The 25,190-nt window shown below is 42.7% G+C and overlaps 2 protein-coding genes across 3 annotated transcripts; one reads left to right on the plus strand and one right to left on the minus strand.

Annotated features, from left to right (window-relative positions):
* Positions 1–323: 323 nt before the first annotated feature.
* On the minus strand, positions 324–13,972 carry rdh10a (retinol dehydrogenase 10a). Its single transcript, XM_048266777.1, has 6 exons — positions 12,934–13,972; positions 12,217–12,452; positions 5,048–5,146; positions 3,357–3,502; positions 2,476–2,607; positions 324–2,265 (listed from the first exon to the last, which is right to left on the minus strand). Exons 1-6 carry the CDS (start codon positions 13,217–13,219, stop codon positions 2,142–2,144), a joined length of 1,023 nt encoding a protein of 340 aa, XP_048122734.1. The 5' UTR covers positions 13,220–13,972; the 3' UTR covers positions 324–2,141.
* Positions 13,973–14,703: 731 nt separating this feature from the next.
* Positions 14,704–19,840, plus strand: si:ch211-171b20.3 (putative uncharacterized protein C8orf89). Of its 2 annotated transcripts, XR_007196169.1 has the most exons (8): positions 14,704–15,687; positions 16,374–16,416; positions 16,584–16,693; positions 16,908–17,037; positions 17,326–17,442; positions 17,530–17,631; positions 18,184–18,239; positions 19,188–19,840. XR_007196169.1 is itself a non-coding variant. In XM_048266738.1 (7 exons), the coding sequence occupies exons 1-7, from the start codon at positions 15,474–15,476 to the stop codon at positions 19,322–19,324; spliced, it is 792 nt and encodes a 263-aa protein (XP_048122695.1). In that variant the 5' UTR covers positions 14,729–15,473; the 3' UTR covers positions 19,325–19,840. The 2 variants fall into 2 exon arrangements, 1 of the variants encoding a protein (XP_048122695.1); XM_048266738.1 differs by lacking the exon at positions 17,326–17,442 and having other exon boundaries at positions 14,729–15,687.
* The last annotated feature ends 5,350 nt before the right edge of the window (positions 19,841–25,190 follow it).

Genomic DNA, 25,190 nt, shown 5'->3' on the forward strand with positions numbered 1-25,190 from the left:
AGCACAGCACAGCACCATGTGGCCATGCTCACTAATCACAGATGCAATGGGAGGTGCAGTGCTGACCGTTTTGATGAGTCATGGCCACTACTGGGAGTTAAAGTTTCCTGAGCATTTAAATGATGAATGTTGCTTTTTTTAGTAATGGAAAGAATGTGCCCATAATTACCTTATCAATGACTATTGAGACATGTTGTAGTTGCTTTTATCCAGAATGACTTACAGTAATGTTGAGTAGTAGGTGTTGGTGGCGCAGCCACAAAGTGACTGTAGAGTTTATTTATATGGACTCATGTGTTCAAAGAAAATGAGGACTCTGTACATAACAATCTAAATCACTTTATTAATTTAAGTTAGGTAGAGACACTAAACATCAGAACCACATTGTTTGCTCCTCTAAAGAGCAGTCTTAAGAAAAAAAAAATACAAAAAAGAGGCGCATATCATGGTCAACAAATGGCAAAAATGAAGAGGTAGAGATTTTTAGGCCCATTGCTGTCAAGAGGAGGAATGACGCCTATTGGAATGTAGTTTCATTAAAAAAAAACATGTGTTCCTAAAAGCATACAAAATATCCAAATATCTATCTCTGTAGTGTCACTTGAATGGTCAGTGGATTGAATACGCACAACAGATCAAAGACAACACTCCACTAGACGTGACGGGGGAAGATTTTTTTAGGAATGCAACATTTTCAGATGTCCTCACAAATAGGTGAAATGTGTCTGTGGTTAGCACTGAACGACATAAAGTACATGTCCATATAAATTTTTTTTATCCACCTTTACAGTTATTGTGTTAACTTTTCTATTGCGTGAATTTTTTGGGGTGTCAAAATGTGTCTCTGAACTGAAACAAAATGCGATAACATTAAATACAAATCAGTGAAACCAAAAGATGTCATTTGCATACTGTACATTCAGGACTATGTCAATGTCAGTGATGTTTAACAAAATCAATCGGATACAGCTACTGAAATAGTTGCAAAAAGCATTTTGCATTGCCACATCTTATTATAAAAGAAAAGTAGAACTGGTTGCCTTAGAATTGCTTCACTTTAAAGTTCCCTTGTTTAACATTGGTCAATGCATTAATTAACATGGACATATCATCAACATCAGTATTAATAAAACATAAATAATGTGAAATATGTATGTTTCTAGATCACTCTGCATCACTAGACATTCAGAATTATTAAGTGCTTCTGTTAATGCCTTGTTGATGTTAAATATTGCATTTAATTGTTATTGAGGGGAACCTTGATTTAATTGTATTAATTAACTGACATAAAAGTGACCCAACACATTGGGTCTTGGGACATTCTTCATTTTTCACCTAGTACACAACGGACAAGCTGGACCACAGCTGACCAATCCTCCCTCCCTCTTTCTTGGTAGGCTCTGTGAGGCTGCGGAAAGATCCCTGGACCTCTGAGATTTGCCGAGGAGAATCGGAATGCGGTGAACGCTCTCTTGGTCAAGGGCAGGGACTCGAAATGGATAAAATATTTTATCTGGCACTCCATCAACTGACCTTATCAAATTTGAAACATGCTAGGACCGGTCCAAAGCAGTAAACCTCTTGATATTTATGGGCTTAAGTTCCTGGTGTTTAACCCTACACTGTTGGACTGGGGAGTGGTACAAAAAATGCCATGTTGAACTGTTCTACACAAATTGAGTTGGCAGTGTAGAGAAAGTAAGAGGTTACAGTGCATGTCTACAAATTAAAACAAAAGTGACAAGATTTACTGTTCGTACAGTAACATACTGTATATTTTCACAAAGACACTAAATATTGCTGGTGACTACATTACGTAAATAGTTAATTATTGAATACCTTATGTATGATTTCAAAACTATTGACACTGTATATAGATGGTTGGTTTCTTTAAACAAACCTTTTTTAAAAAAGAAAGACAAATAAATCCTTAGTGTAGTACACAGCTTTCTTTGTTCCAGAGGAACAATATGGTAAACCTTTGCATCGGCTCAATGCAAGTGCACCAGTCTTGATTCTGTCCGTTTCTCTTCTTCTTCTTCTCGTCTTTCTTCATCTTCTTCCACAGTGGTCTCATCCTTTCTTTTCCTCCATCAGGAAATGTGCCCTTGTGTGACTTGGGATCAGTGCCCCATCCCTGCTTAGATCCCATTCTTCGCTTCGTTGTTGTTCATCAACTCCTTCCTCTGAGCCAAGAAGGGATACATGCACTTGTCTGCTCCCAGGAACCGGTACATGCAGACGATGGCTTCAAAGGGCAAAATGCTGCACCACAAACCATATAAAGAGGGAAAAAGAGTCGATTAATGTGTGAGCATATTCATATCTATATCCAAAGGTACCCTTTAGATAATAGCTCAGATTATTAATGCAAAATGCCAAAGCAAATCTTAAACATGCTGATATATGACTGCATGGAAATCCCACTAAACTAGCATTCTAGATATCCCATCCTAAACTATGGGGATCACTCACCTTTTCATAAGGTTGACCATATAGACGATACGAGGTGTGCAAATCATGGGCTGATCGGTCAGGATGGCCCTCATGGACTGTTTGACACAGAACTCCGGCCTCAAAGGTGGCAGGAAGGGCTCAATCTCCTTCCTGTGGGAAACAAATAGAGAGAATGGCGTGAAAATGGTGGAACAAAGACTAACATTCACAATGTCCACTCCAAAGCATTCAACCACGTCCACATTTTGAACTTTGAAGGTAAAGCACTCTGGAACACTATTTCATGCTCCTCTTCAGATGATGTTGATACACAAGGCAACAATGTTGCTGTCCAATGTTTCCGAGTTCTGTTCTTCTGGTATGTTGATAAAGGGCAACAATTCTTTTTTTCTGGAGAACTTTGATCATTAGTAAACAAATTATCATGATCATCCAATCAGAACACATGGAACTGGAACCCACTAGGTGGTTACCCTGTGACATTGCTCAAAAAGTTGCCCCATGTATCACAATCTTTGTAGATAGATGTATCAACACCCAGCAATATAATATGCAACAATGTTTCGGCAGCATTCGGTGTAGTGTGGACGCGCGCCACACACACACACACACACACACACACACAAACACACACACACACACACACACACACACACACATACACACAACACTGTGAAGAGATGTAAATTGTTAAGGGTAAAAAGATCCAGCATGCACCTGTTCAGGTGAATGAGCACCGAATAACCATCTAGAACCCTCATTGTCTAAGGGGAAAGGCTAGACCACCGTGACATGTCAAGAGGGGCAGGCAAGGCCGCCCCGGCCTGGTCAACAGCTTTGTCCACTTGAACTCAATACCTCATCTGAAAGGCAAATGGGAAACGGATGCTCCTCCTCACCTTATCCTGCATCCGCGGAACATGCCGGTGTCCACCAGGTAGGGACACACCAAAGTCATCTTGATCCCGTCCTTCTCAGACGCCTTGATTTCATGGCTCAGGGACTCGTGGAAGCCGATGGCTCCAAACTTGCTGGAGCAGTAATCCTGACAGGGACAAAAGACAGTGTCTTTGTTCAAGTTCACCAACACAATTAATCCTGCATTTAACATTTACCATAATTGAGATGGGGAAATTGCATTATCTACATATCTGAGAAATTTGAATCCCTCAAATTTGTGCGTCATTTGTCTTTATTCAATCAGTGAACTGTCTTGTCTTTGCCAGTGAGGGGTGGTATTTCAGAGAACAACTGCTCCGACAAGACGTCAAAGCTTTTGGGATAGGGGGAAAACATGGCCTTTAAAGCTTAATGCCATTTTAAAAAGGTCAACACTATCAGTTGCCCTTGAGGCAACATGTTGTACACTACGCTTAATGACAGAACAAGCGAGTAAAGTTTTTCTCTCTCTCTCTCTCTCTCTCTCTCTCTTTTTTTCTTTGGCCATTCTCGAGTTTCATTAGGATTCTTCTCTGGTCGATCAGGAGATGCTGGCTATTCATGGAAATGTTTTTCCATGTTTTGATGTGGTCGACGGCAGGCTTAATCTTCAAAAAGAGCCCGGGCAAACACAGATGTGTGTAGATAAACACTCGTGGATCAAGAGATTTGCCTGTGCCCACAACACTCCCCTGGCACAGTTGACTCCCGCCAAACTCATGCCGAATCATAAAGCATCGCATTCAGCGCATTTCGAGGAAGCATAATAGGTCAACATTGACTGTGCCCGGCTCGCTTTGAAGTGCAACTAATCGTTATGTATGAGGGCTTGTAAAACTAAAGTGTAGCCTACGTGCGCAGCTAAGACAACAAAGCAAGATGTGTGTGTGTGTGTGTGTGTGTGTGTGTGTGTGTGTGTGTGTGTGTGTGTGTGTGTGAGGAGAGGGGGGGGGGTGGGTAAAAGATACCAGTTTTGGACTGGAGGCGAGAGACATATACACCCTCCCTGGAATATCAAATGAGCCCTAGACTCCTCCAGAGCTCCATGAACTGTGACGCATTCAGCTAAGCCATAACTATTGTTCACACACACACACACACACACACAGACACACACAGACACACACAACAACAGCATTGATTTTTCTCCCTCTCTCCCTCTGCTCCCTTCCCCTCCCCGCCCAAAGCCAAAGCCCATTGAATAGCGCCCGAAGAGTTTGCACACTGAGCGAGGAGCTCCGTCCTTTTCACGCCGCGCTGATAGAGACATCCAGCTCCGGCGTATGCCTGACATCCCATTCTCTGGCCGAGCCAAGGCCCAGCGGGACGCCCGGCACCCCCACCGGCCGACACAGAGGGCCCCTCAGAGATGCCCCCCAGGCGCCATCTTGTTCCTTAATTGGCAAGGAGAGCCCACTCCACTGCGCGCCATCTCTCTGCCGCAGCGAGAAGCGGCCCTGCTGAATCGTCTCTAAACAGACTGTCCTTTTTAAGAAAACGTGGTGTTAAGAAGGGGAGGGGGGTAGTTTTGTGTTATTTCTCCCCCCCCCTTCCTTCTTTCTTTCTGTATTTCTTTTGCTTTTTCTTCTTTTATGTCTTTTTTTCAGGAGCTGCCAATGGATTTATTTAGTGGGATGCTGAGTGTACTAACCTCCACACCAGCTGTGCTGAAGAGACCGAGCGAACTGGCAACTGTCACAATGTGGCCATGGTTCATCTCCAACATCTTGGGAAGAAATGCCTTGGTGGTCTGAGAGAGAGAGAGAGGGAGAGAGGCGGGGAGGAAGGGAAAGGAAGAGAGAGAGAGGAAAAGAGAGAGAGAGAGAGAGAGAGAGAGAGGGGGAAAAAAAGAAAGTTATTTTGCTGATGCGGTTTGCCAAAGCCCTTTGATCCTTTCCCCTTCAAAGACAAAACGCTGCTCCCCTCAATGGCAAATATCGAGGCATGTTGTCTACAGAGTCATCTCTGTAAAGTACACATGTGATCATACACTTTAAGGTAAATATAAACATATAATAAACACTGATATGATTTGGCCCTTCACTGTGCTAGACTTGAACCAGATCCATTGCAGTGTTTTCTTTTTATATGGACTTTTACGAGCATGCATCCAAAGCAGAGCCGAGAGAGAGAGAGAGAGAGAGAGAGAGAGAGAGGAGAGAGAGAGAAAGAAAGAGAGAGAAAAAGCTCTCTTTTTGTTGAGAGACATGCATAGAGATTTGACACATACTCCTGTCTGCCTAAGCTCCTTTCCCACACAGATCCAGTACCAGACAGCGGGCAGCACAAAAGCAGTGGCCACCTAATCACTCCACGCCTCCCTCGGTCCATTTCACCGCCAAGCCGATCCCCAACCCACCAATGAAACACCAGTGCTGCAGGAGACAGCCATAGATTTGTTTTTTCCGCTCGTCTCTGCTTTTAATCACAATCACTGAGCGTTAGACAGGGTTAATCACGCTAAGTGGACGGCTGTATCGATGTGCTGAAGGAAGGCCTGTTTCTGTCACTCAATGGCGAGTGCCCATATTGACAAAGTGACCCTTCTGCTATTGACTTTAGACCCACTGCTCAGTGTTGGCCTTTTAGCCAGCATTGCATCCCCTTTGATTGCAGGCAGCTCAGGGCTGCCATAAGGGATGACAACCTCTTTAGTAAGAGCCACAATCTCAACACACACACACACACACACACACACACACACAGAGATGCCGTTAAATCAAAAAGAGGAAGCATGAATATGGCAGAGACAGGAAAACAAAACGTCCATGTTAATCCCTGGAACATGCAGTTTGCTGTAAAAGATCCATGCAGAAAGCCAACCTTCTATTTTATGATATTATTTACTGAGGAACAGCAGCATATCTCCACGAGAATCACGCAAATGTCCTGCTGCTTTATTGGGGATCCTCGGTGGAACATGGAATAAGCCACGAAAAATCTACATAAAACATTTAGCCAACAATAACACAGCCTGCTCCAACAAAGCCGCGATGATATCACCACTTATAAATGCAAGCCTATGCAGCAGAATATTAGCTGTCCCTACAAGTGGTACCAGCTTGCGTGTATGTGTGCTTAATTTTGGTCTTCTAACAGCACATTTTATAGATGCTGTTCTGACAGAGTGCTGTTCTGTTGGGGTTTTCTCTGACACAGTTGTGCTCGCTGTGAGTGTGCTGGTGCATGCACTAAATCTCTCGACAAGCACTTGGGAAACGCGGAGTGATTTAGAGTTACTGGCAAAAGACGGACTCATTATTGTAGAAACATACACATGTCCAGTACATATAACTACTTCTAATTTCCAAGGTGACATCTGCATTTTTCCAGAGCATTAAGTGCAATAATGGCTCCTAATGTGCGGCTTATTGTTCAACGGGTTCAATTGAGGGAGAGTATCTGGAACCGCCAAGGGCTTTGCTCAGGGGTTTTGCAAGCCAAAATGGTGGTCAGCAAGTATGCGTGCAAATGAACCATTAGCTTGAAAGTGCCCATATCCAGAATATGCCAACACCTTCTAAACTCCGCAATCTACACAATTGAAGTTTGATTTGGAAAGCCATAAAGTCGATCGAGCCTGCCAATGCACAAGGTTAGATTACTTTTTCACAGTCTTGGCCTGGAGAAGAGCATTCACTCCGCAAAATAGGATGCAATTGGAGTTGCATTTAAGGCAATTCCGGTACCATTATTAGCTTAAAGGTTTGAGTAAATGCTGGTGTTGACAAAGAGGGTTTAAGGGTTTGGATGCTAGCCTTCTTCAATAAAACTGCAAATCGGCCTTTGCTGATACTCTATCCGCTCATGGAGAGGCCGTGCAGATCGGACATGGCCCGCCTGACCTCGTGGACACGGAATGTGTGAAACCAAACAGGAGTTCATGTCTTACTTCATAGCTTCCGTAATTGGTTCTCAACGTTCCCGTTTACGCTAAATTAACTTCCAACAGCGGAGAGCTTTCCTTTGGCCTTGCAGTGGTTCCATGCCTGTTGTGCCGCCTAATTGAGACAAACACCAAGTGCATTTCTGCGCACAAAGCTCCCTACAGCTGCAGTGTCAGTCCACATTAATCCCTCTGGTTGACCAACAGGAATATGGACAAATATTGTGGGAGGAAAAACACCAGATGGCCAGTAATTAGTTGACCCCTGTGCAAACTGGACTGGTCTGCTATTGAGGCAGGGGCATTTTTCTGTTATGATCGACTTGATCAAAGCACAATTGATGTGGTTTGGTCAGCACCCAACCCTTGTGTATATCACCAATCACTGTGTTAAAGAAAGCAGACCAGAAATGGATTCTCTTTTTGACGACTTCTTTCTTCAAACAAATTAAGCATCTAAGCCTGATGATGCAATTCAGGCGTTTTACAAGTGTTTTCCCCCCACAAAATATCCCTATAGTGTTAACAATTAATCTGAAAAAAAGATTCTAAAAAAACGAAACTGTCAAAAGTTTAGATAATGTTTACCATGTTTATGGGTTACGATGGATGGGTAGGAATAATTATCTTGTAAATCCTCACAAACTAGGCTTCGGCCTTTTTAATGGCCAACATAAATACCCAAATGAGTTAAACGAGGCCATCAACGGAGCTCACTGGATCAGAACGTTTTTGTAAATATGAGCAGAGGCGAGTCAAGTAGGGTGTACAGGTGCAGTGGATCCGGAGCCCGTATAAAACTACTCAAGTAAGACCCTTCTGGATGGCTGCTCCCTTTCTCCTGGTCGCACAGGAATGCAGCCTGAAGAACTTGGCTCCTGTCGCTTGGCATCTTGTCAAGCTGATCCCCCAGACAAGAAACCAATTGTCAGATAAGTGGGTCAAGCATCAGCTCCCTATTACCAGTTTTGGTTGTATACAAGACTGGTTTCCCTCTGGGGAGAGCGCCCGGAGAGGTCCCCTTCTCTCCTCCTCCGCCACTGCAGAGACCCCACACCGTTTGCTGACGATGCATCGTCCAGCAGCTATCATTCACGCCAGTGGAATGCCACTTCAACAATGACAAATAAACAATTAAATAAATAAAGGAATACAAATTTACTCTGGCGGTTGTGGTCTGCACATGTATTGCAGGCATTTCTTAATGGAACTCGAGGGAGCAAAATAATATTCTATAAAAGTGTGAGAGGGGGAACTTTGTGTGAAAAAAACAACAGGCTTACAACTGCAGCTGCAGAGCGATAAACATCATGCGGAATCTGAACATGCCCCCCTCCCTCCCTACACACACACACACATACACACACACACACACACACTTGTTAGACTTACAGAGAGAGAAAAATGCAGTCACAGAGTTTGTATTTGTGAAAAAAAGAGAGAGAGAAAGAGAGAGAGAGAGAGAGAGAGAGAGAGAGAGAGAGAGAGAGAGAGAGAGAGAGAGAAAAGATAGAGAGAAAAGGAGGAGATCATAGGGGTGTGTGTGTGTGTGTGTGTGTGTGTGTGTGTGTGTGTGCGAAAAAAAGCAAGAAAGAGAGTGAAAGAGAAGCCATTGCCCTGGGCATCAAATAGATAAACAGAGATTGTATTTGTGAAACAAGAAACAGAAGGGAAAAGAGAGTTGGGAGATAACAAGGGAAGAGTGACATTTGAAAGAAAGAGAGTTAGAGAAAGAAATGAGAATGGAGTGTGAGTGAGAGATATAGAAAGAAAGGTGGAGAGAAAGAGAGAGAGAGAGAAGCGTGCTCTGCTCTGGCGATCACTGGGCCAAGCAAGGCCAGGCGGAGTCGCTCCAGTCCTGGGACTCCCAGGCAGCTGCAGGCAGCCCCTCAGAAGAGGAGAGGGGCCGGAAAGATCAGGGGCCCGGAGCAGCCTGGCAAAGGACCACACTTAGATAATGGCCTCACTTCCTGCTTCTCTCTCTCTCTTCTCTCCTCTCTCTCTTCTTCTCTCTTTAAAAACATGTGAGTTGCATTCCCACCAGGCAATCCAAAAACATGGAAGATGATGTCCATCTGGAGACTGCCCTTCCCGCCCACCCGCTTCCATTTTGAGAGGCAGCGGAGCGTTGAAATTAATTTGGTGAGCCAACTGCCAGGTCGTGTTCAAGAAAATGTAACAGTCTGACATGGATCAGTTGTAAAGCCAGCATGAGAAACCTCGGCAGAGCCAGTGAGGGGAAGGCGAGTGAAGAGAAGGGGAAGGGGGTAAGGGGGTGGTGGTGGGGAACTTCCATTTTAAACCATCACTACTTGCATAATAAACCAAAGAATGTCTAAGCGGTGTCAAGTTATTGTTTCATTTTCTGAGGATGTTAAAACAATAAGCAGTGAAAACAAGGAAAAGCAGCTGAGGGGGGAATCACATATACATCCAGCTTCTGAGTTGACTGCCATTGCCCTGAGTGTCAAATCCAGGCTGGATGGGGTAAAAAAAAAAAATTCAATCTCCAGACTCTGGAATGGGGCTCGGCTCACCTCTGGCCCAATTCTGGACCAAATATGGTGCACGGATCAACACCAGACTCGTTCCAAAGTCATCCTCTTTCGGGAGCGCTCATGTAAATAGACACTACTAGAGCATGAAAGCAGCTGACCGATGGCAAGCATGAGAAACTGGACATGGAGACCAGTAAGTTGGAATAAACCTCTACCCCACTCTTAGCAGCACTAACACCAATTAAGTACACCACTACCGCGGCACTGAAATCCCTTTTCTAAAGCGACCAACTCAGCCACTCGTCACTTCAATTACCCTAAGTGTTTTAAATGTATTTAGGAAGCTTTGAAAGCCCACTTTAATGAAATGAATCAAGAAGCTTTGTTGTAGTGTGCCGTCACTACCGTTTAAGGATATGACACAGAGGAAGGAAAGAACAAAAACGAAAAAGAAAAAAGCAGAAAGGGGGGAAAAAAAATATCAAAGCATTGTGTTAGACACCATCTGCATGTGGCGACCAATTAAGATTACATGTGTTTGCGTAAAAGGAGCGACGGAAAAAAACTATGTTGGTCCAGGTTCCATTGAACGGGCCCAAGAGTCTAATGAGCCCCATCCTCCGCTGTGCCGTCCCCTGCTTGTCCCCTCTCATTAGGACCCCCTTTCATCTCGTGCCCCCAAAAGAAGCCGCGCACGGCATCGGGCTTAAGAAAACATGAGCAACAGGCTTAACGAGAAACCCAACTCCTACGTGACTTTTGAGACGGGCTTACTACAACTGGCCAGAGCCAGCAAGCGTGTGAGATAACAAACCGTTCATCATGGACACGACGGCCGGCGGTTAAGAGCAATAGTGCTCCGGCTCTGTAGAGTGTAGTGTGCATAGTGTTTTCCAATAAGAAGTTTCCAATAATAAATAAAACCCTAAAAAAATACATATTAATATATCAACCTGTCTACAACACAAAATGCCTTGATCATGATTCTCTTGGTTCAACAATGTAAGTCTCTTCTGGCTTTGGGGATCAGCCGAGTATCTCAGAAACATTTTTTAACACCCCAAATGTTGCCTCATCTACCCCTATTGAAATCGTCAATGGTCTTGGCTCACCACTGTGTGAATGGCGTATTCCAGAGTGTGACGCTGCTTCAACAAGTCATCAGTGAGACTTTGCATCTCCACAGGTCTCTAAACACTAAATTGCCTTCCCATCACAACAGTCACCACAGGGGTGGTCCCCCCTAAACAATGCCATTCACAGACGTTCCACGTTGACTCATTTACTAACATGAGGTTAATTAGAGCGGGGGCCAAAGTGAGAACAGCCCGACACAAATGGTACAAACCCTTGGGCAGGATGTGCCCTTCAATGAGTTTTTAATTAATGGGTCTAGCGCAAGCAGACTGTTCCCAGTGTGTGCTATCCACAGCCTCTCCACCCCCATGCCTAACCCCCCATTACCCCCTCTCCTGTCCTTCCCTCCCTTTGCATCTCTGCAGGGCTTGTTTATATCCACAACTATCTGCCAACTGTAAAACAGGCCTTTGCTCACATTCCCACTCCATCACAGGCCTGGCGACTTCTTGTGCGCGTCGGCGGCATTATCAGCAGTACATCCCGTTTCCACAATAAATATTAATTTTGGCTGGGGCCAACAAAAAGAGCTGGGAGGTGTGTGTGTGTGTGTGTGTGTGTGTGTGTGTGTGGGGGAGGATTAGAAACAAATGGATAACGCAGGACCCTGGGACAATGGCCTTAAAAGTAGGTCTGCGGCATTTATTACAACCTGGAATGTGCCGGCACAAGCCTTTGCGGCGCAGCGGCGGGCGGACCCGACCCGGCAGATTTGTTTGTCCTGGAGGGAGTGATGTGCCAAAGCATAACTCTTGGCTCGAGCTGCCAAAGAACTGCCTTCGGGGGCGTATGGTGACATAGATAATTTTGGCGCGCAAAACTAGAGGAACACACAAGTCTCTCTACACAGGTGAGAAGAGGAGAATAGATCTTCTAGCCCTGCAGTATCCCATACCATCTCTATTAAGTCCAAATCTGGCAAGTTTATAGGAGGGCTTATGAGAAGGCATGCAACGAAAGAGGAAACATTCTTCCATGCTTGGCACAATTACAAATACCAGGAACTGAAGGGGTGGCCATTTACTGGCGTGCATGGGTGGGAGAGCTTTTTGCAAGAAACATATAATTTATCATAGATCCAAAGAAGGAATTCAGGCCAAATCAGATATTAACACAGGACTCTACATAAACATAAACGGAAAATTATAACACAGCACAATATAATGGCACGCATACTGCAGCAGATTCCCATGCAGGTTATGACTCACTAAACAAATTGCCCTACACTCTTACAAGTAAAACCCACTGAAGAATAACAAGACATTGGAGGGATGGGGGTGTTGGGAGGTGGTGACTTACCCAGAAATGTGCATGGCAGTTGACCACCATGGTCCGCTCGATAAGCTCGTCTGGGCACTCCAGGAGAGGGTGGCCCGACACCACGCCGGCGTTATTGATCAGCAGGTTGACTTCGCCCACCTCACGGCGCACTTTCTCCGCAGTGGAGTACACGCTCTCCCGCTTACCCACGTCACACGTGTAGGTGTACACCTGCGGCTGGAACGGTGGAACTTCCTCTACACCGCCAATGGCTCCTGAGTGGACACCAGGAGAAATTGAATTGAGGCTTAAAAACCGATATGCATTCACGCGAACACAGCAATTCAAATCAACCCGCATGTTTCTAAGTGACAATTAATTGGTCTCACTTAAACGTGGAAATGCATAGACTATTATTGGATGGGACCTTTCCCAATAGATAGATGTATCCAACCAGGTTAGAAATAAAACATCGAGCGCACACATAGCCTAACAGTAGAAACATGACGTTAGTTCATTCAGCTTGATGTATGCAATCATATGGTATTGGCGCAGCAGATACAGTTATCGAAAGTGAAACATGTCCAAATACGCACAAAAGTGAATCCCTGTGCCCAGGGCGCGCAACAATTGATTAAGGATCCTCAGACAATAGTGCTGAAACAGTACTATTGTATTCAACAATATCACTACAATGCTACCAAAAACAATACAAGAAACATTCTTATCAAACTAAATACTTCACATAGCACTTACCGTCTTTAGACATCGGGCTGTCCAGCTCGCGATAGATTTGCCGCACCATCTCTGCAGTCTCTTCGTTGCTTTGGCTGTTGATGTCCCAGAGTACCAGGACTGCTCGCCTCCGAGCAAACTCCTTAGCGAAGAGCCGCCCGAGTTCGCCACCAGCCCCGGTGATCACACACACCTGTCCCGCGACACTCTTCTCCTTGGGTTTCACAAGCCATTTCAGACCGGCCAGTGCAATAGCCCATAGAACTTTCAGAATGACCACCAGGAACTCCACGAGAATGTTAATCATGGCGACAAACTTAAGCTGAGACAACTTTAAATTGAGAAAAATACATATAATATCTATAACTTCTGATGAGTACACTGCAAACTACAGTTGCCGACTGTAGCCTAACTGAGACGCATACGATTACGAACTGGCAATAGAATATATTAAATATATAAATTAAATGCTATAATTTTTGTTTCAATATATCTACCGCAATGTAGCCCACTACAGACTCGCAATGTAGGTGACAAACTGGTAGATCTGCCGATTAAGATAGCGTTCTAACCTACCAAGGCTTGCAGATAAATTAAGTGCCTTTGTAGTGTTGTGATTTAGCAAAAATATAAGAATAAGATTCTTCACGGAAATAACCTACTCAGAACTTAGTAGATTGCCAACTGAACAGCTGCCTCGCAATCAAAGTACCCTGATGCCACTGACATACACAAACTGAGTTACAAGCAAATAGCTGCCACTCTACTGTCCCCCTCTGCGAGACTGACAGTTCTCGACTGATCTCATAACACCACTGCGCCTCACGCTCTTTTTAAACCAGCCCGTTACCTAAAAGGACCCCATAGGGATAATCGCAAGAACGCCTGATAAAAATGCGCCTCTCTTCAGACTAGAGGTGTGTCTTCAGTGTGTAAGATATTCCTTTACGTATGGTGTAGCCTAACATTCCGCCCTGTAGAATTTCCGTTGATGCAATTTTTATGTTTGCATACAGAAGAACACTACTGTTGCAAGTTATGATTTCACCTCTATAGGTTAAATGCTTTACAGTGAATCGGTACAAGTTTATTATAACCCATGGCATTGGCTCGTGTTAAAGGGAAGTGGTCTTGTATATATTTTGTTTTTATTATCTATTTTGCAAATTATCACGGCCATACCTTAGCCCTACATTTTTCTATGAATGTTAACAACTTGTTAGCTGCGTAAATGTCGAATCGGGCATTAATAGAGACAACAGCATATCTGGACCCATTTATTGATATAGAAACGCGCAAACACGGAAGCAACGCCGGTATCAACCTATATCTATTAAATCTAATTTGAATAATTGTGGTAAGTTTACACTTCGTAGCCTATGTATTAGCATGCCAAGATTCTACAAATGGAATATGTCAGAGGTTTAGATAAAGCACACCAAACTATTTTATGCATGTAACCCAGTGTCAAGCTTCTCATCCTCGGATCACGCACTGGATTCTTGAAGTCGGTAACTGGTCTAGAGCGCGCTTCTGTTTCTGTGCGCACATTGATTCAATAGGCTATACATGCACCTGATTAGCCTAGCCTACTAAGGCTTTGTATAATCAAGTCACATACAAAAGCAAAACAACTTCATTTTTTCAAGACACATAGCCTAATGTAGGCTAATAAACAAATAATTTAAGAGAAATGATCTCGACGCCCTTTTGTAGCCTACATTTAGCCTTCATACAGTAGGCCTATAGCAAAATCGTACCAGACAGTCGCATATAATCGCCTAAATATAAAGGAGAAGTAGCCTTGGCTTTTTTGTACAATCAAACTCTATAGAGATTGAAATATTAAAGCTTAAGACGACATAGTTATAGTCCTAGTCAGCAGCAGCTGCAATAAAGCTCTGGTTGCTCTGACGCATTGTGGAAAATGCAAAGTGCCTCTGTAGGCTAAATATTCATTAATCCACAGATCAGACAGTCATTCATTCTCGCACGTATCCATTCACTCTTTCCAATCACACATCGAAAAACAGTTAAGATGCACGCGCATTTGTCTCTTTCCCGCAGATGGACACCTCCACCTAGTGGATTATTCACATGCCTACATTCTGGTAACTATGCGCATGTTTTTAGAGACGGTGTTCTGATCTTCCCAAGAGTTCTAATGCATAGAGAAACCTACCGAAGTGTAGGCTAGCCTACAACAGCATAGGCTACTTTATAAAGTTACGCTGTGACATTGTTAGTCACATGAGGAAGGCTACATTGTTATAACTGTAAAGAGATAGGCCTACTTTTTGTTTGGGTAACCTAACAACAGACAGTACTCTGGAGACAGTTACATTGTTTGAACTCTTCAAGGTCAACTACAGCGTTGGTCACTATGGTAACAGAATGACTCACAGGAAAGGGAGCAGGTCTCAAGCCATCACTGTTGGGCTGGTAGTCTGTCTCTTTGTCATCATCACCAGCTCATTTTAGCCGATTTAAATGGACTCAGGTCGTTCAGTCTCTGGCCGGATGGACACTCTAAACGATATGGAGTATTATCATCCATAGAAATGCACACCTTTCCGACTCAGAAGTTTCTGACGCTTCCAGCGTCTCTCGGAAACAGAGACCATGACATCAACTCTCATTATTTACCTTTGCACTGTGTCAGTAGTTACGGAGCCCTGGCACACAATTATGGAAATTTGAGACTGTCTGGAGAAAAGCTGCCTGGTTCGAAGTCAAACCTCTTGGAACCGAAAAAGAAATGCCCAATACAAAACAGTGAGTAGGCTATAGCCTTGTGATGGTCGTTAAGCCTGTGTAGTCTGCTCGTTCCTTCTTCACACTTATTACTTTGTAGGCTGTATCATGTAGGAGGCGGAACTGGCTTGCAAAAAGGTTGCCATTCTAACTTTTACTGTTATTGACCATCTAAAACAAGTTGATGTCCAGCTAGGCTGTATAGCCTAACTAGGATGATGAATAACTGAGGCTATTTCAAACAGCACTATGTAAGTTTTGGTCTAAAAATAGTATCTAGCCACTTAAAAGGCATGCAAAACCTTGCAAACGCCACTCTGAGCCTTACTGACACAACTAGAAACTTGTTAACAGAAAATATATCATGCTGTAAAAGGTTTCTTTCAATTTTTCAGTGTGTTCCAGCCTGGAAAAATATGCATAGCCTAGTGCGTATCCTGCATTTCTGATGGAAAGGACACGTTTACCTGTACTTCGCATAAACATATACCATTCAAGATAAATTTGAAGACGATGCTAAAACTAGTTGTCTGCTGATAAAAGCATACCTTAACAAAAAGGCAAATTATTACATAGTGTTGCTTTAAGTTGTATTCTAGTATTAGAAGGCCCATTGCAACTGTCAGCTTTCACCACCTTCAACTTCATCGGTTGTCATATGATCTATTTAGTTTCCACTTTCTGTATGTATTTGTTGAAATCTTTAGGTCTGAAGTGTGTCAGTCAGCTGGATGCAAAATGTCCAGGGAGGTAAGTTGTGGATATTCTTAGGTTAAGTCTATTTTAAACTCGTAGCCCACTTTATTGTTCTCTTGATTTAAGTGTAGGTTACAGTAATGTAGGCTATTCATTCACTTTTTTGGAGAGCACAGCTACTGTGATAGGCTACATACCTTAAGAGTTATATCTTTTCACAGTGTTGGATCTCCAAAGGCCATATTTCCCCCTGAGAATAATGTCCTAGAAAAGGACAATTGTGGGAGGCATTTCTTGTTTGACAGAAGATGGAAAAATGGAGAGTTCAAAGGTAACCTTTTTCTATTTTAATAGAATATTGTTTAAAAATGAGTTCAATGCAACTGGAAATATTTGCATGAACGATCAAAAGTCATAACATATTATGTCAGTAGATGGCGCTCAAAACATTTATTTTGGAGTAATTCAGAGTGCTTAGGGAAAATGAATAAAAGGACACAGTGTTTTAGCAGACCAGTTATGGTTGTTTTTTCTTGTTGTAACAGATGAGATGTACCTCAAAACAACCACCGCTGTGTCTCCTCTACCTCGGCCTTATCAGGTTCAGAAATCAAATAATTTTCAGCGATTTTCACTACTGAGGCAGGCTTGTAATAGCCCCTCTAAGACATGTTGGTGAGTAAATGGTAAAACACAACTGTTGTGGCCTGATCATACTTTGCCACTGATACATTTCAAAGGCTCGGAAAGCCATTGTGATTATGTACGAATGATGTTAAAGGTCTCGTACCACACTTTAAAGCAGCACTATGGCGGTTTTGATCAAAAACTTAGCAAGCTTGCTACCTAAAATACATGACATCCTTACACACATTACCCTGAGCATTTTGACAATAAAGTCAGCAATGTCATCTTCTCATGAAAAATGTTCTTCCATGTTTGTGAATTGTTCCCACTGGAAAGAAATGTACCTAGTAATTCATATCATGGATGGCTGGTGGGAAGGACACATGTGCTTATTTTGTCCTCCTCACGACCACACTCCATTGTGTTGCTTTAACAGCAGCCTAAGCAGGTTTGGTGTGTGGTATTAAATCTCTTGTATATTTTATCTTATTGTCTTATATATGGCTTTGACTCACTTTTAATTATAACCTTTTTTTTCAGCCCTTTTGAAGGTTATGATCTCACTTTAGTTCCAAGTCGTCTGTTACCAGCTACCTCAGCAGCCCCCGAAAAGTCGCTCTCGGTCGAAATTTTTAAACACAGGTTTGTTGGGGAATTACAAAGATCTGTACTTATCTTCGGATGGTTTTTGAACGGAGTCACAATGTCTAAAAGTTCACCTCTTTAGTGTACAGCCAGACACAGAATATATTAGTGTACAATCAAACTTTACAGCACTGTTAGAGCCTATTTGAATAATTTAATAATTTAGCATAGCTTAAGCCCAATTGAATAATCAGAGCAGTAAGAGATTTGGACAAAAATATCTGTAAGTTGTAGTGAACGATGCATCTCAGTACTGACATGAAGAACTGGTTAATTGCTGGTCCATTCTTTGGGGATAGGCTGTGGACAAGTGGGTGACCTGGAATGAACTGGGCCTTTGTGTGAAACCCCCTACATGCATACCATCTCTCATGTCTTATAAAGATGCTTGAGTCATTTTGTCATTGAACAGCCCTTTTTTGTCAACAAATGCCATTCCAAACCCTCAATTCAAAAGCCCATCTCTAACTGGAAAAGTTGTTTACATGTAGAACATTGATTTGTATTAGCCTATGTTCAGTTTGTACATATGAATTCTTTCTTTTTCAGATCAAGAATAAGTAATCGCATGTGCAGCCTTTTTACTATTGGTGCAAACCATAAAAGTAAGTGTCTGTTCTCAGGTATAGTGGAGTTGACTTTGTTTGCAGTAAACATTTTCACTTTGACAGTGTGGTGCGTAGCTGTAATAGGATAATCTTATTAATCTGCAAACCTTGTGATAGAGTACCACTTTACAAGTCTGTTTCCTGTGCTCACACCATTTGTTGTCATCATTATTGGATTACAACCATACTTAAAGATAAAGAGTTGGGCCTATGGGTTTGAAAAGACAATTTGCTTTGAAAAGGAATTAGCATTACCTGATGTTGCCTGGGCTGGCAAGAATCAGAGAGAATGAAAAGTGCTCCGAGTGAAGTGTCCTTTTCGACACGTTAAGTGCTGGACAAACAACACTGTTTTTCCAGGGGAGCCACAGAACTTTGACACCCTTGAACTACACCTGTTCATGCTGCTATTGACATTCAGTCAGTCTCACTCCTCAACAAATGTCTCTCTTTACAAATAACCCAAGGGGAGAAAAAAAAAAAGAGACCCTCTATAGACACTGTCTCGCGATCCACTTAGCCTTTTGTCTAAGCGTGCGCACGGGCCAGCGCCCCATGAAGGGTATGACTCGGCTTTGTGTGGCCAAGAGTTGACTGTCAAGAGCCGCTTTGCTGTGGGTGATATGGCTGTCACTTCCCTCTGTCCTACGGGCTTGGCTTGACTAACCCCAATGTTTCAGTGTTTCTCAATCCTAGTCAAGGGGACACCCCCAACACAACCACATGATTAATTTCCCTTCTGTCCCCTGCCACACATGATTGAAGTCCTTTGGTGATTACAGTTCCTTCGATAAGCTGAATGAGATGTGTTCAGCGACCAGGAAGAAGGAAGCATTGGTAGCACGCCCCCGCAATCACACATCCCCTCACCAGCACTGTGAAACCCTGGATTAGCTGGTTCTGTTTCCTTTGTGGGGCTTTATGTGGATGTCTTTTGTATTGCAGGTCAGTTTTTTCCTGATCCTGTGGCGGGGGCGACAGCCTCCTTCATCCAAAGGCTCTCTGAGATCTCATCACTGGAGGGGGAGACCATCCGACAGGAGAAAATGAAAAAGATGAAGAAGAGCAGGAAACAGGACTAATGGCCACTACTTCAGCTGACCCTCTCTGGGTACAGATCTGGCCCTGATCTGGCTTTAGTCTGGCATGAGAGAGTGGAGGAACATGGACATCCCACACACATGTGCCAGGGCAAAAATCATAAAAACACAGGGGGTCCAAACGCTGTTCAGTGGTCTATATATATAAAAAAGTTCAATGTTTCAGTTACCAACCCTCAGATGTACAGTGCCTGAACAATTTTAACACCTGTTGTGCCTGAAGAAGGCCGTTGTCTGAAACTTGGTGGAGCACTCAACAGTGTGGGAAACCCCATCTTCATCCTGGCTCTGTGCAAGTCAGGAAGATCTGGGCCAGGTCAAGACCAGATCCGCACCAAAAGTCAGCTGTTATGTGGGAACTTATCACTGCCGTAGAACAAAACAGTGTTGTGCCAAATCAACATCTACATGGAAGAAATGCACTTCAAAGTACACTTCAAACTTTTTTTTTTTTTAAACATCTTAACATCTAAAAAGTATTCATCTCATTTGCAGTCTAAAAACGGAGTGCACCAAATTTGTCAACATGAAGTCTTAAATCCAAAGGAAGGGTGTCCTGTGTTTACCTGTGTTAATGAAGAGTGGTGTAGTGCTGAACCATTTCATACCTCCATGGTGCCACTGATCTGGGGCCGTATTCACAAAGCCTTTTATCTTACCACTAGGAGTACTACTAAATCGCACTAAAAGATTTTAGCTAGGAGTTTTCTCTTAAAAGTTATTCACAAAGCCTTTCAGACCTACTTTTAGTAAGGAAAAATGACAACTCCTAAATTAAGAGTGAGCCTTCGTTGCTATGGATGACGTCCTTACTCATGCACGAGCTTGACTGAAGTTACCACCTTGATTGGCTGATGATTGTAACGCGGGCATGATTCCAAACACCTCCCTTACGATGATGAGTGACAGGTGACAGGTCTGAGAATGCGTGCGCTACACAGGTAGTGCGAAGGACGGAAGATGATGAATAAACTGAACTGAATAAAAAGGCCTAGCCTAAATGAATAAAGAGTAAGGCAAAACAAATAGCCTAGTAGCCTAATGAATAATGCGGATTGATGCAGTATCTTTGCAACATTATTAAATTAACCTGTCACCATAGCCAGTGCCCACGTTTGGAAAGAGGAGAACATTTTAATTTGATTCACAATGAAACGTTACATTTAATTTACATGTTCACAATGAGTAGTTTTGGTTGTTGTTGGTGGCGTTATTGCATCCCTTTTTTGCCTACAATGCAAAATTGTTCCCTCGCCATTGGAAGCTCCTGTAGCCGCATACGCATTTCAAAACATCGCGACGTGAAATGCCACAAAAAGGGTTTGTGAATAGGTCTTAGTGAGTTAGGAGTCCTCTCGACTTCTTTTAAGCTGTCCCAGACTTAGGTGCTACTTTTAGGTCTAAAATGCTTTGTGAATTACTTTTAGTGAAAAAAATTAGGAGTCCTAAAGTTAGGAGTGACACGCCCATTATTTTGAGGAGTTGCTCCTAAATTCGCCACTTATGAGCTACTTTTAGCCTTAAAATTCTTTGTGAATATGGCCCCTGATCTCTCGATATGAGATGTAAGCAGATCACTTCAAATACACATTTCGTTTTTATGTTTAATTAAAATACACTAATGAATAACACCATTGCATTGCATAGCATAGGAAAATGCACTTACATGGAATAGAACAGAAAAAGGCATTATTGGGATCCTTAACCTTTTGATTCTTTTTATTGATTTGTTAATTCTGCCATGGTCAGGTTAACACTGAAACTGTGAGATTATTTCTTACCTACTCTACCTTCCTTCTGTGGCACCCCTCTCAATTCTCTGAAGCAAAAGTATCTGATAGTTTGTCACGCTGCCTCAGCAAAACCTAATTGATTTTTTTTTTTTTTTTTTGCCCACTACATCACCTTATAGAATTATGGCACAAGCTGCATGCCCTTGGAGAAGTGAACTATTTGTGTACTTGACAGCTCACTGTCAATCAATTGCTGAGATGCAACTTTATCCTGTCGTCCTTCATTGTCCAATACAGGCCCGTCAATCAGTGGTGTGCCCCGTTAGTGGGAGGCCCACTGAAGGCCACAGTGGCGCATTACGCTGACGCCAAACAATGCTGGACTGCTGTGGGTGTAAGGCTCAATATAAGGCTGACTGAGGACAGAGATATAGGGAGATTAGTCAGCACCATGGTCATATCTGGATGTTTGAATCTTGAATCAAGATTTAAGTATATCACTGTTGGCAGATAGGGCTGGGTGAAACACTGTAACAGTAGCCTATTGCTGTTGGCGGATAGTGATAGGTAAGATGAATTGGAGTAGTTGAGATTAAAGTTCTACTCTAAAATGTTTGCTAAAAGGACAGTATAATCAAGTTCCCGTTAGAATACCCTTGATCTTAGTGTTTTGCCTATGGATGACTGGATCTGATAATGTAGTGTGACTTTTTTATCCTCAGCCTCCTGCTTTCTTCCACAACCAAAAGACCCAGGATTGACAATACCAGTGTCATTTGCAACTTTGCAAACATACACTTGATTAGAAGTAGACTAGTATGCACTGTCTTTGGTGAGCAAGTAGTGTGAAAATGGTAAACTAGGACTGCTTTGTTTACATTTTGTTTATCTGCAACAATATATTCTTTATATCATGGCAGAAGAATGGAGCCTGCTTGCTAGATGATGGTGGGCAGCCTTTGCTGGGTGCACAGTGCAACTTTTTTGGCCACGCAAAGGCAACACAAGGCCACTTAGTGGTCAAGCAGCATAGCTAGTGCTATGAAGTGTGTACTCCCCATAGATTCATATTTGTTGTAAGAAAAGCTCATTGCTAATTCTCATGTCAAATTTTCTTTGTTATTCTGTTATGATGTAATAGAGACTTCATCATAAGTAAGAAATACAACATACATGTCTCCCCTTGATTTGCAACGCTGACTGAATTGGAAATAGGTCTTGAGTTGCCTAAATGGAAAGACTTGCAAATAGCCTAGTTGTCTTTTCCAGCTGCTCCCAGACAAGGTGAACAAGTGGTCCCATTTATAAGTGAGTAGATCTAGACGATCACAGGTATCACATCTCCTTAGAACCGGAGCCTGGAATACAAATGAGTGGCCAAACGTTTCGGAAATTCTGACTTCAAATCAGCCGGCAGTGTAGCACAAGCCTGGTAGCCTTAAACATGTGATCTTTTCCCCCCATTTCTTTTAAAGTTAACTCAGATGCTGCTGTAACAAGTAGCATTAGCTAAAGTCATGACAAGCTGTGAGCTTTAAATGACCAGTGATTTGTTTTTAATGTTGCAACAAAGAGTTAATTCCTGACTGAAGTCACGCATCACCAACAGTATTAACCCTGAACTAAGCTTTAAATTCCTTAATGTCTAATAACAATGATTTGGACATGTATAGTTAATCTCAGCAGAGCAGCAACAGGCCATCATTTCCCTGACTAAGGGCAATAGCATGGGATATTTCATCTTCTCAAGACAGACTTGGAGAAAGGCAAAGTTTTACGGTGATGTCTATTGCAGGAATTATTTGGATTTCAAATATTACTTCACTGTAAACAGTGTCAGTACACTGCAGCTTAACCTTCAAGAAATATTCTGTGGCTCATGGATGGACACATTTGTTTTATATGGGACAAACCACTGACCTTTTTCTGTGACATGTTGAAGGTTATCTTAGATTAGGCTACAAGTTATCCACAATTACCTGGCTATGAAATACTACAGTTTGTTTCTTTTCTCCAATAACTGTTTAACTGCTAGAGAAAAAGTTTCAACGTGGGAAACTGTAGACTGTGGCTTTTAAATACGTTTTATCATTTTGCAAGTTTGGGTACTGTGAGCCTCATTAGGCTGGTGGAAACAAACTTATTTTAAAACTGACTTATCACATTTTCAAAGTTGACAGAGCAGAACCACAACATCACTAAATGAAGTAGAGGAATGTGCTTCATCAGCTGAATCCAGAGGGTTGTCATGGCTTACACGTTGTGAGAGCTGCACGGATTAAGATGATTAAGAGTAGCAGTAGGTGTTCCAATGGCTTTGAAGTTGCACGGTAACACACACAGTCTTGGTGTGAGCAAGGTGTGACTCCTCTGATATATTTGTGAACCATACACTAAGTAAAATGATGTGTTTAAATGAAACTGTCTAAGTGAATAGGTGTTAACATAAACATTGAATGGTCTTGTGAATACTATACTAAGTATGTTTATGTGTTTATGTGGTCTTTAGCAGACACTTAAGTCCAAAGCGACATACAATGAAATCAACAGACATTACATTAACATTAAAATGAACGGTTTACAGTAACTACCAATGCTGTTTACATTATATACTTAAATGTTAATATCCTAAATGTTTTTCTATTGCTGTAAGTCACTTTGGATAAAGGTCTGCCAAATGAATAGATGTAAATTTAAATGCAAAGCACCTGAGCTTTGTGTAAAGCTCGGAAGCATGGGCAAATACAGGTAGAGACCTGTATCAGACCTGTTTTCATAACAAGTGGCCCCTCGTGTTGTGTTTGGATTGAGATCAGTTCTTCCCAGGCACACAAGTTCCACAAAGGACTATTGTTAGGTGGCTGGACATTGCCATGTGACTGGGTCTGCCTTCTCATGTGCTTGAACTCTCCAATAAAGTTACTTTCAATCTATAGCAGGACATTCTCAGAAAATAGAATTAATAATCACACACACATACACAGAGACACACACTCACAGCAGGCGAGGCAGAAAGAGTTAGAACATATAACAGAGGAAAATAATGAAATAAATAAGATTTCCTTGAACAGCACATGTATCTCAAAATATGAAACCTGAAATGATTTGAACAGAGAGAGATCAATTATCTGGTGTTACTGGCACATGTGAGTCATCTGTAAGAGGACACAGAAGGCTCAAGGAGAATATTCCCATGATATGTTTTGTCCTTGGGTCAAAGAGGGCTTTGTGTTCACTTTGATATACAGTAGTGGCATGCAGCCTGGCCTGTGCTTTCTTGCGCTATGGGGATCCTGTTCCTGACCACCCTTAAAAGACTGAAGAACAAAGGGGAGCTGGTTTGCCTCAGGATGCAAGTGTGTGCAGAGAGCTGAAGTTTGACCATCTTTGCTGGGCAGAAAGTTCTCTTTTATACTCAATTTCCTGTTTTTAGTTTCACATAGGCCTACTTTCAGCATGCTTTCATATTGAAAATAAAATCTGACAGAAACCCCCTTTTCCACCACTGGTTCATTTGCAGTTCACCTTGCTCCTCTGTCAGAAGTAAAATACTGTGAGAGCACGTCTCTGAGAGGTTGTGTTTACTTGTAGAGCTCTCATGTGTATGTCGGAACCAAACAGGCTGTATATCTAGGGCACAGGTAACTGGCGGGGAATGTGCATGGTTTAAGCCACTGATTATGGCCATGTTGGGCAACTTCAGGAGACCCCTTGACGTCAAATGATAACAAGAATATGAATATTACTGACCATTCCACGAATACATGAGCACACGTCCACATTCCTTCGAGAAAGGTGTGTATTTCAGCGGTTTGCCTTGACCCAAAAATGTGCCTCGAGACAGTGGGTAAAGTAGCCTTACACCTTTTAATCTGGGCAGCCACGTCTCAGAGGGTTTACCCCCTCCCTGGCCTTTCAAGTTTAGTCAAACAAAATGACCTGGAACAAACAGTACACAAAGAAGCCTTTCGCAGTGCCACAGTGGTAGCCCAGCCCACTAGTGGTTTATCATTTCAGCTTAGCTTGTCTCAAATGTTGGGTTTGGTGAAACCGGACAAACAGCAACAGACCCATAAAGCAAATGGATTTCTCATGGGAATGAGAAGGGCACTTTC

Source organism: Alosa alosa, chromosome 16 (genome assembly GCF_017589495.1).
Source record: "Alosa alosa isolate M-15738 ecotype Scorff River chromosome 16, AALO_Geno_1.1, whole genome shotgun sequence".
In the NCBI taxonomy this organism is placed as follows: Eukaryota; Metazoa; Chordata; class Actinopteri; order Clupeiformes; family Clupeidae; genus Alosa; species Alosa alosa.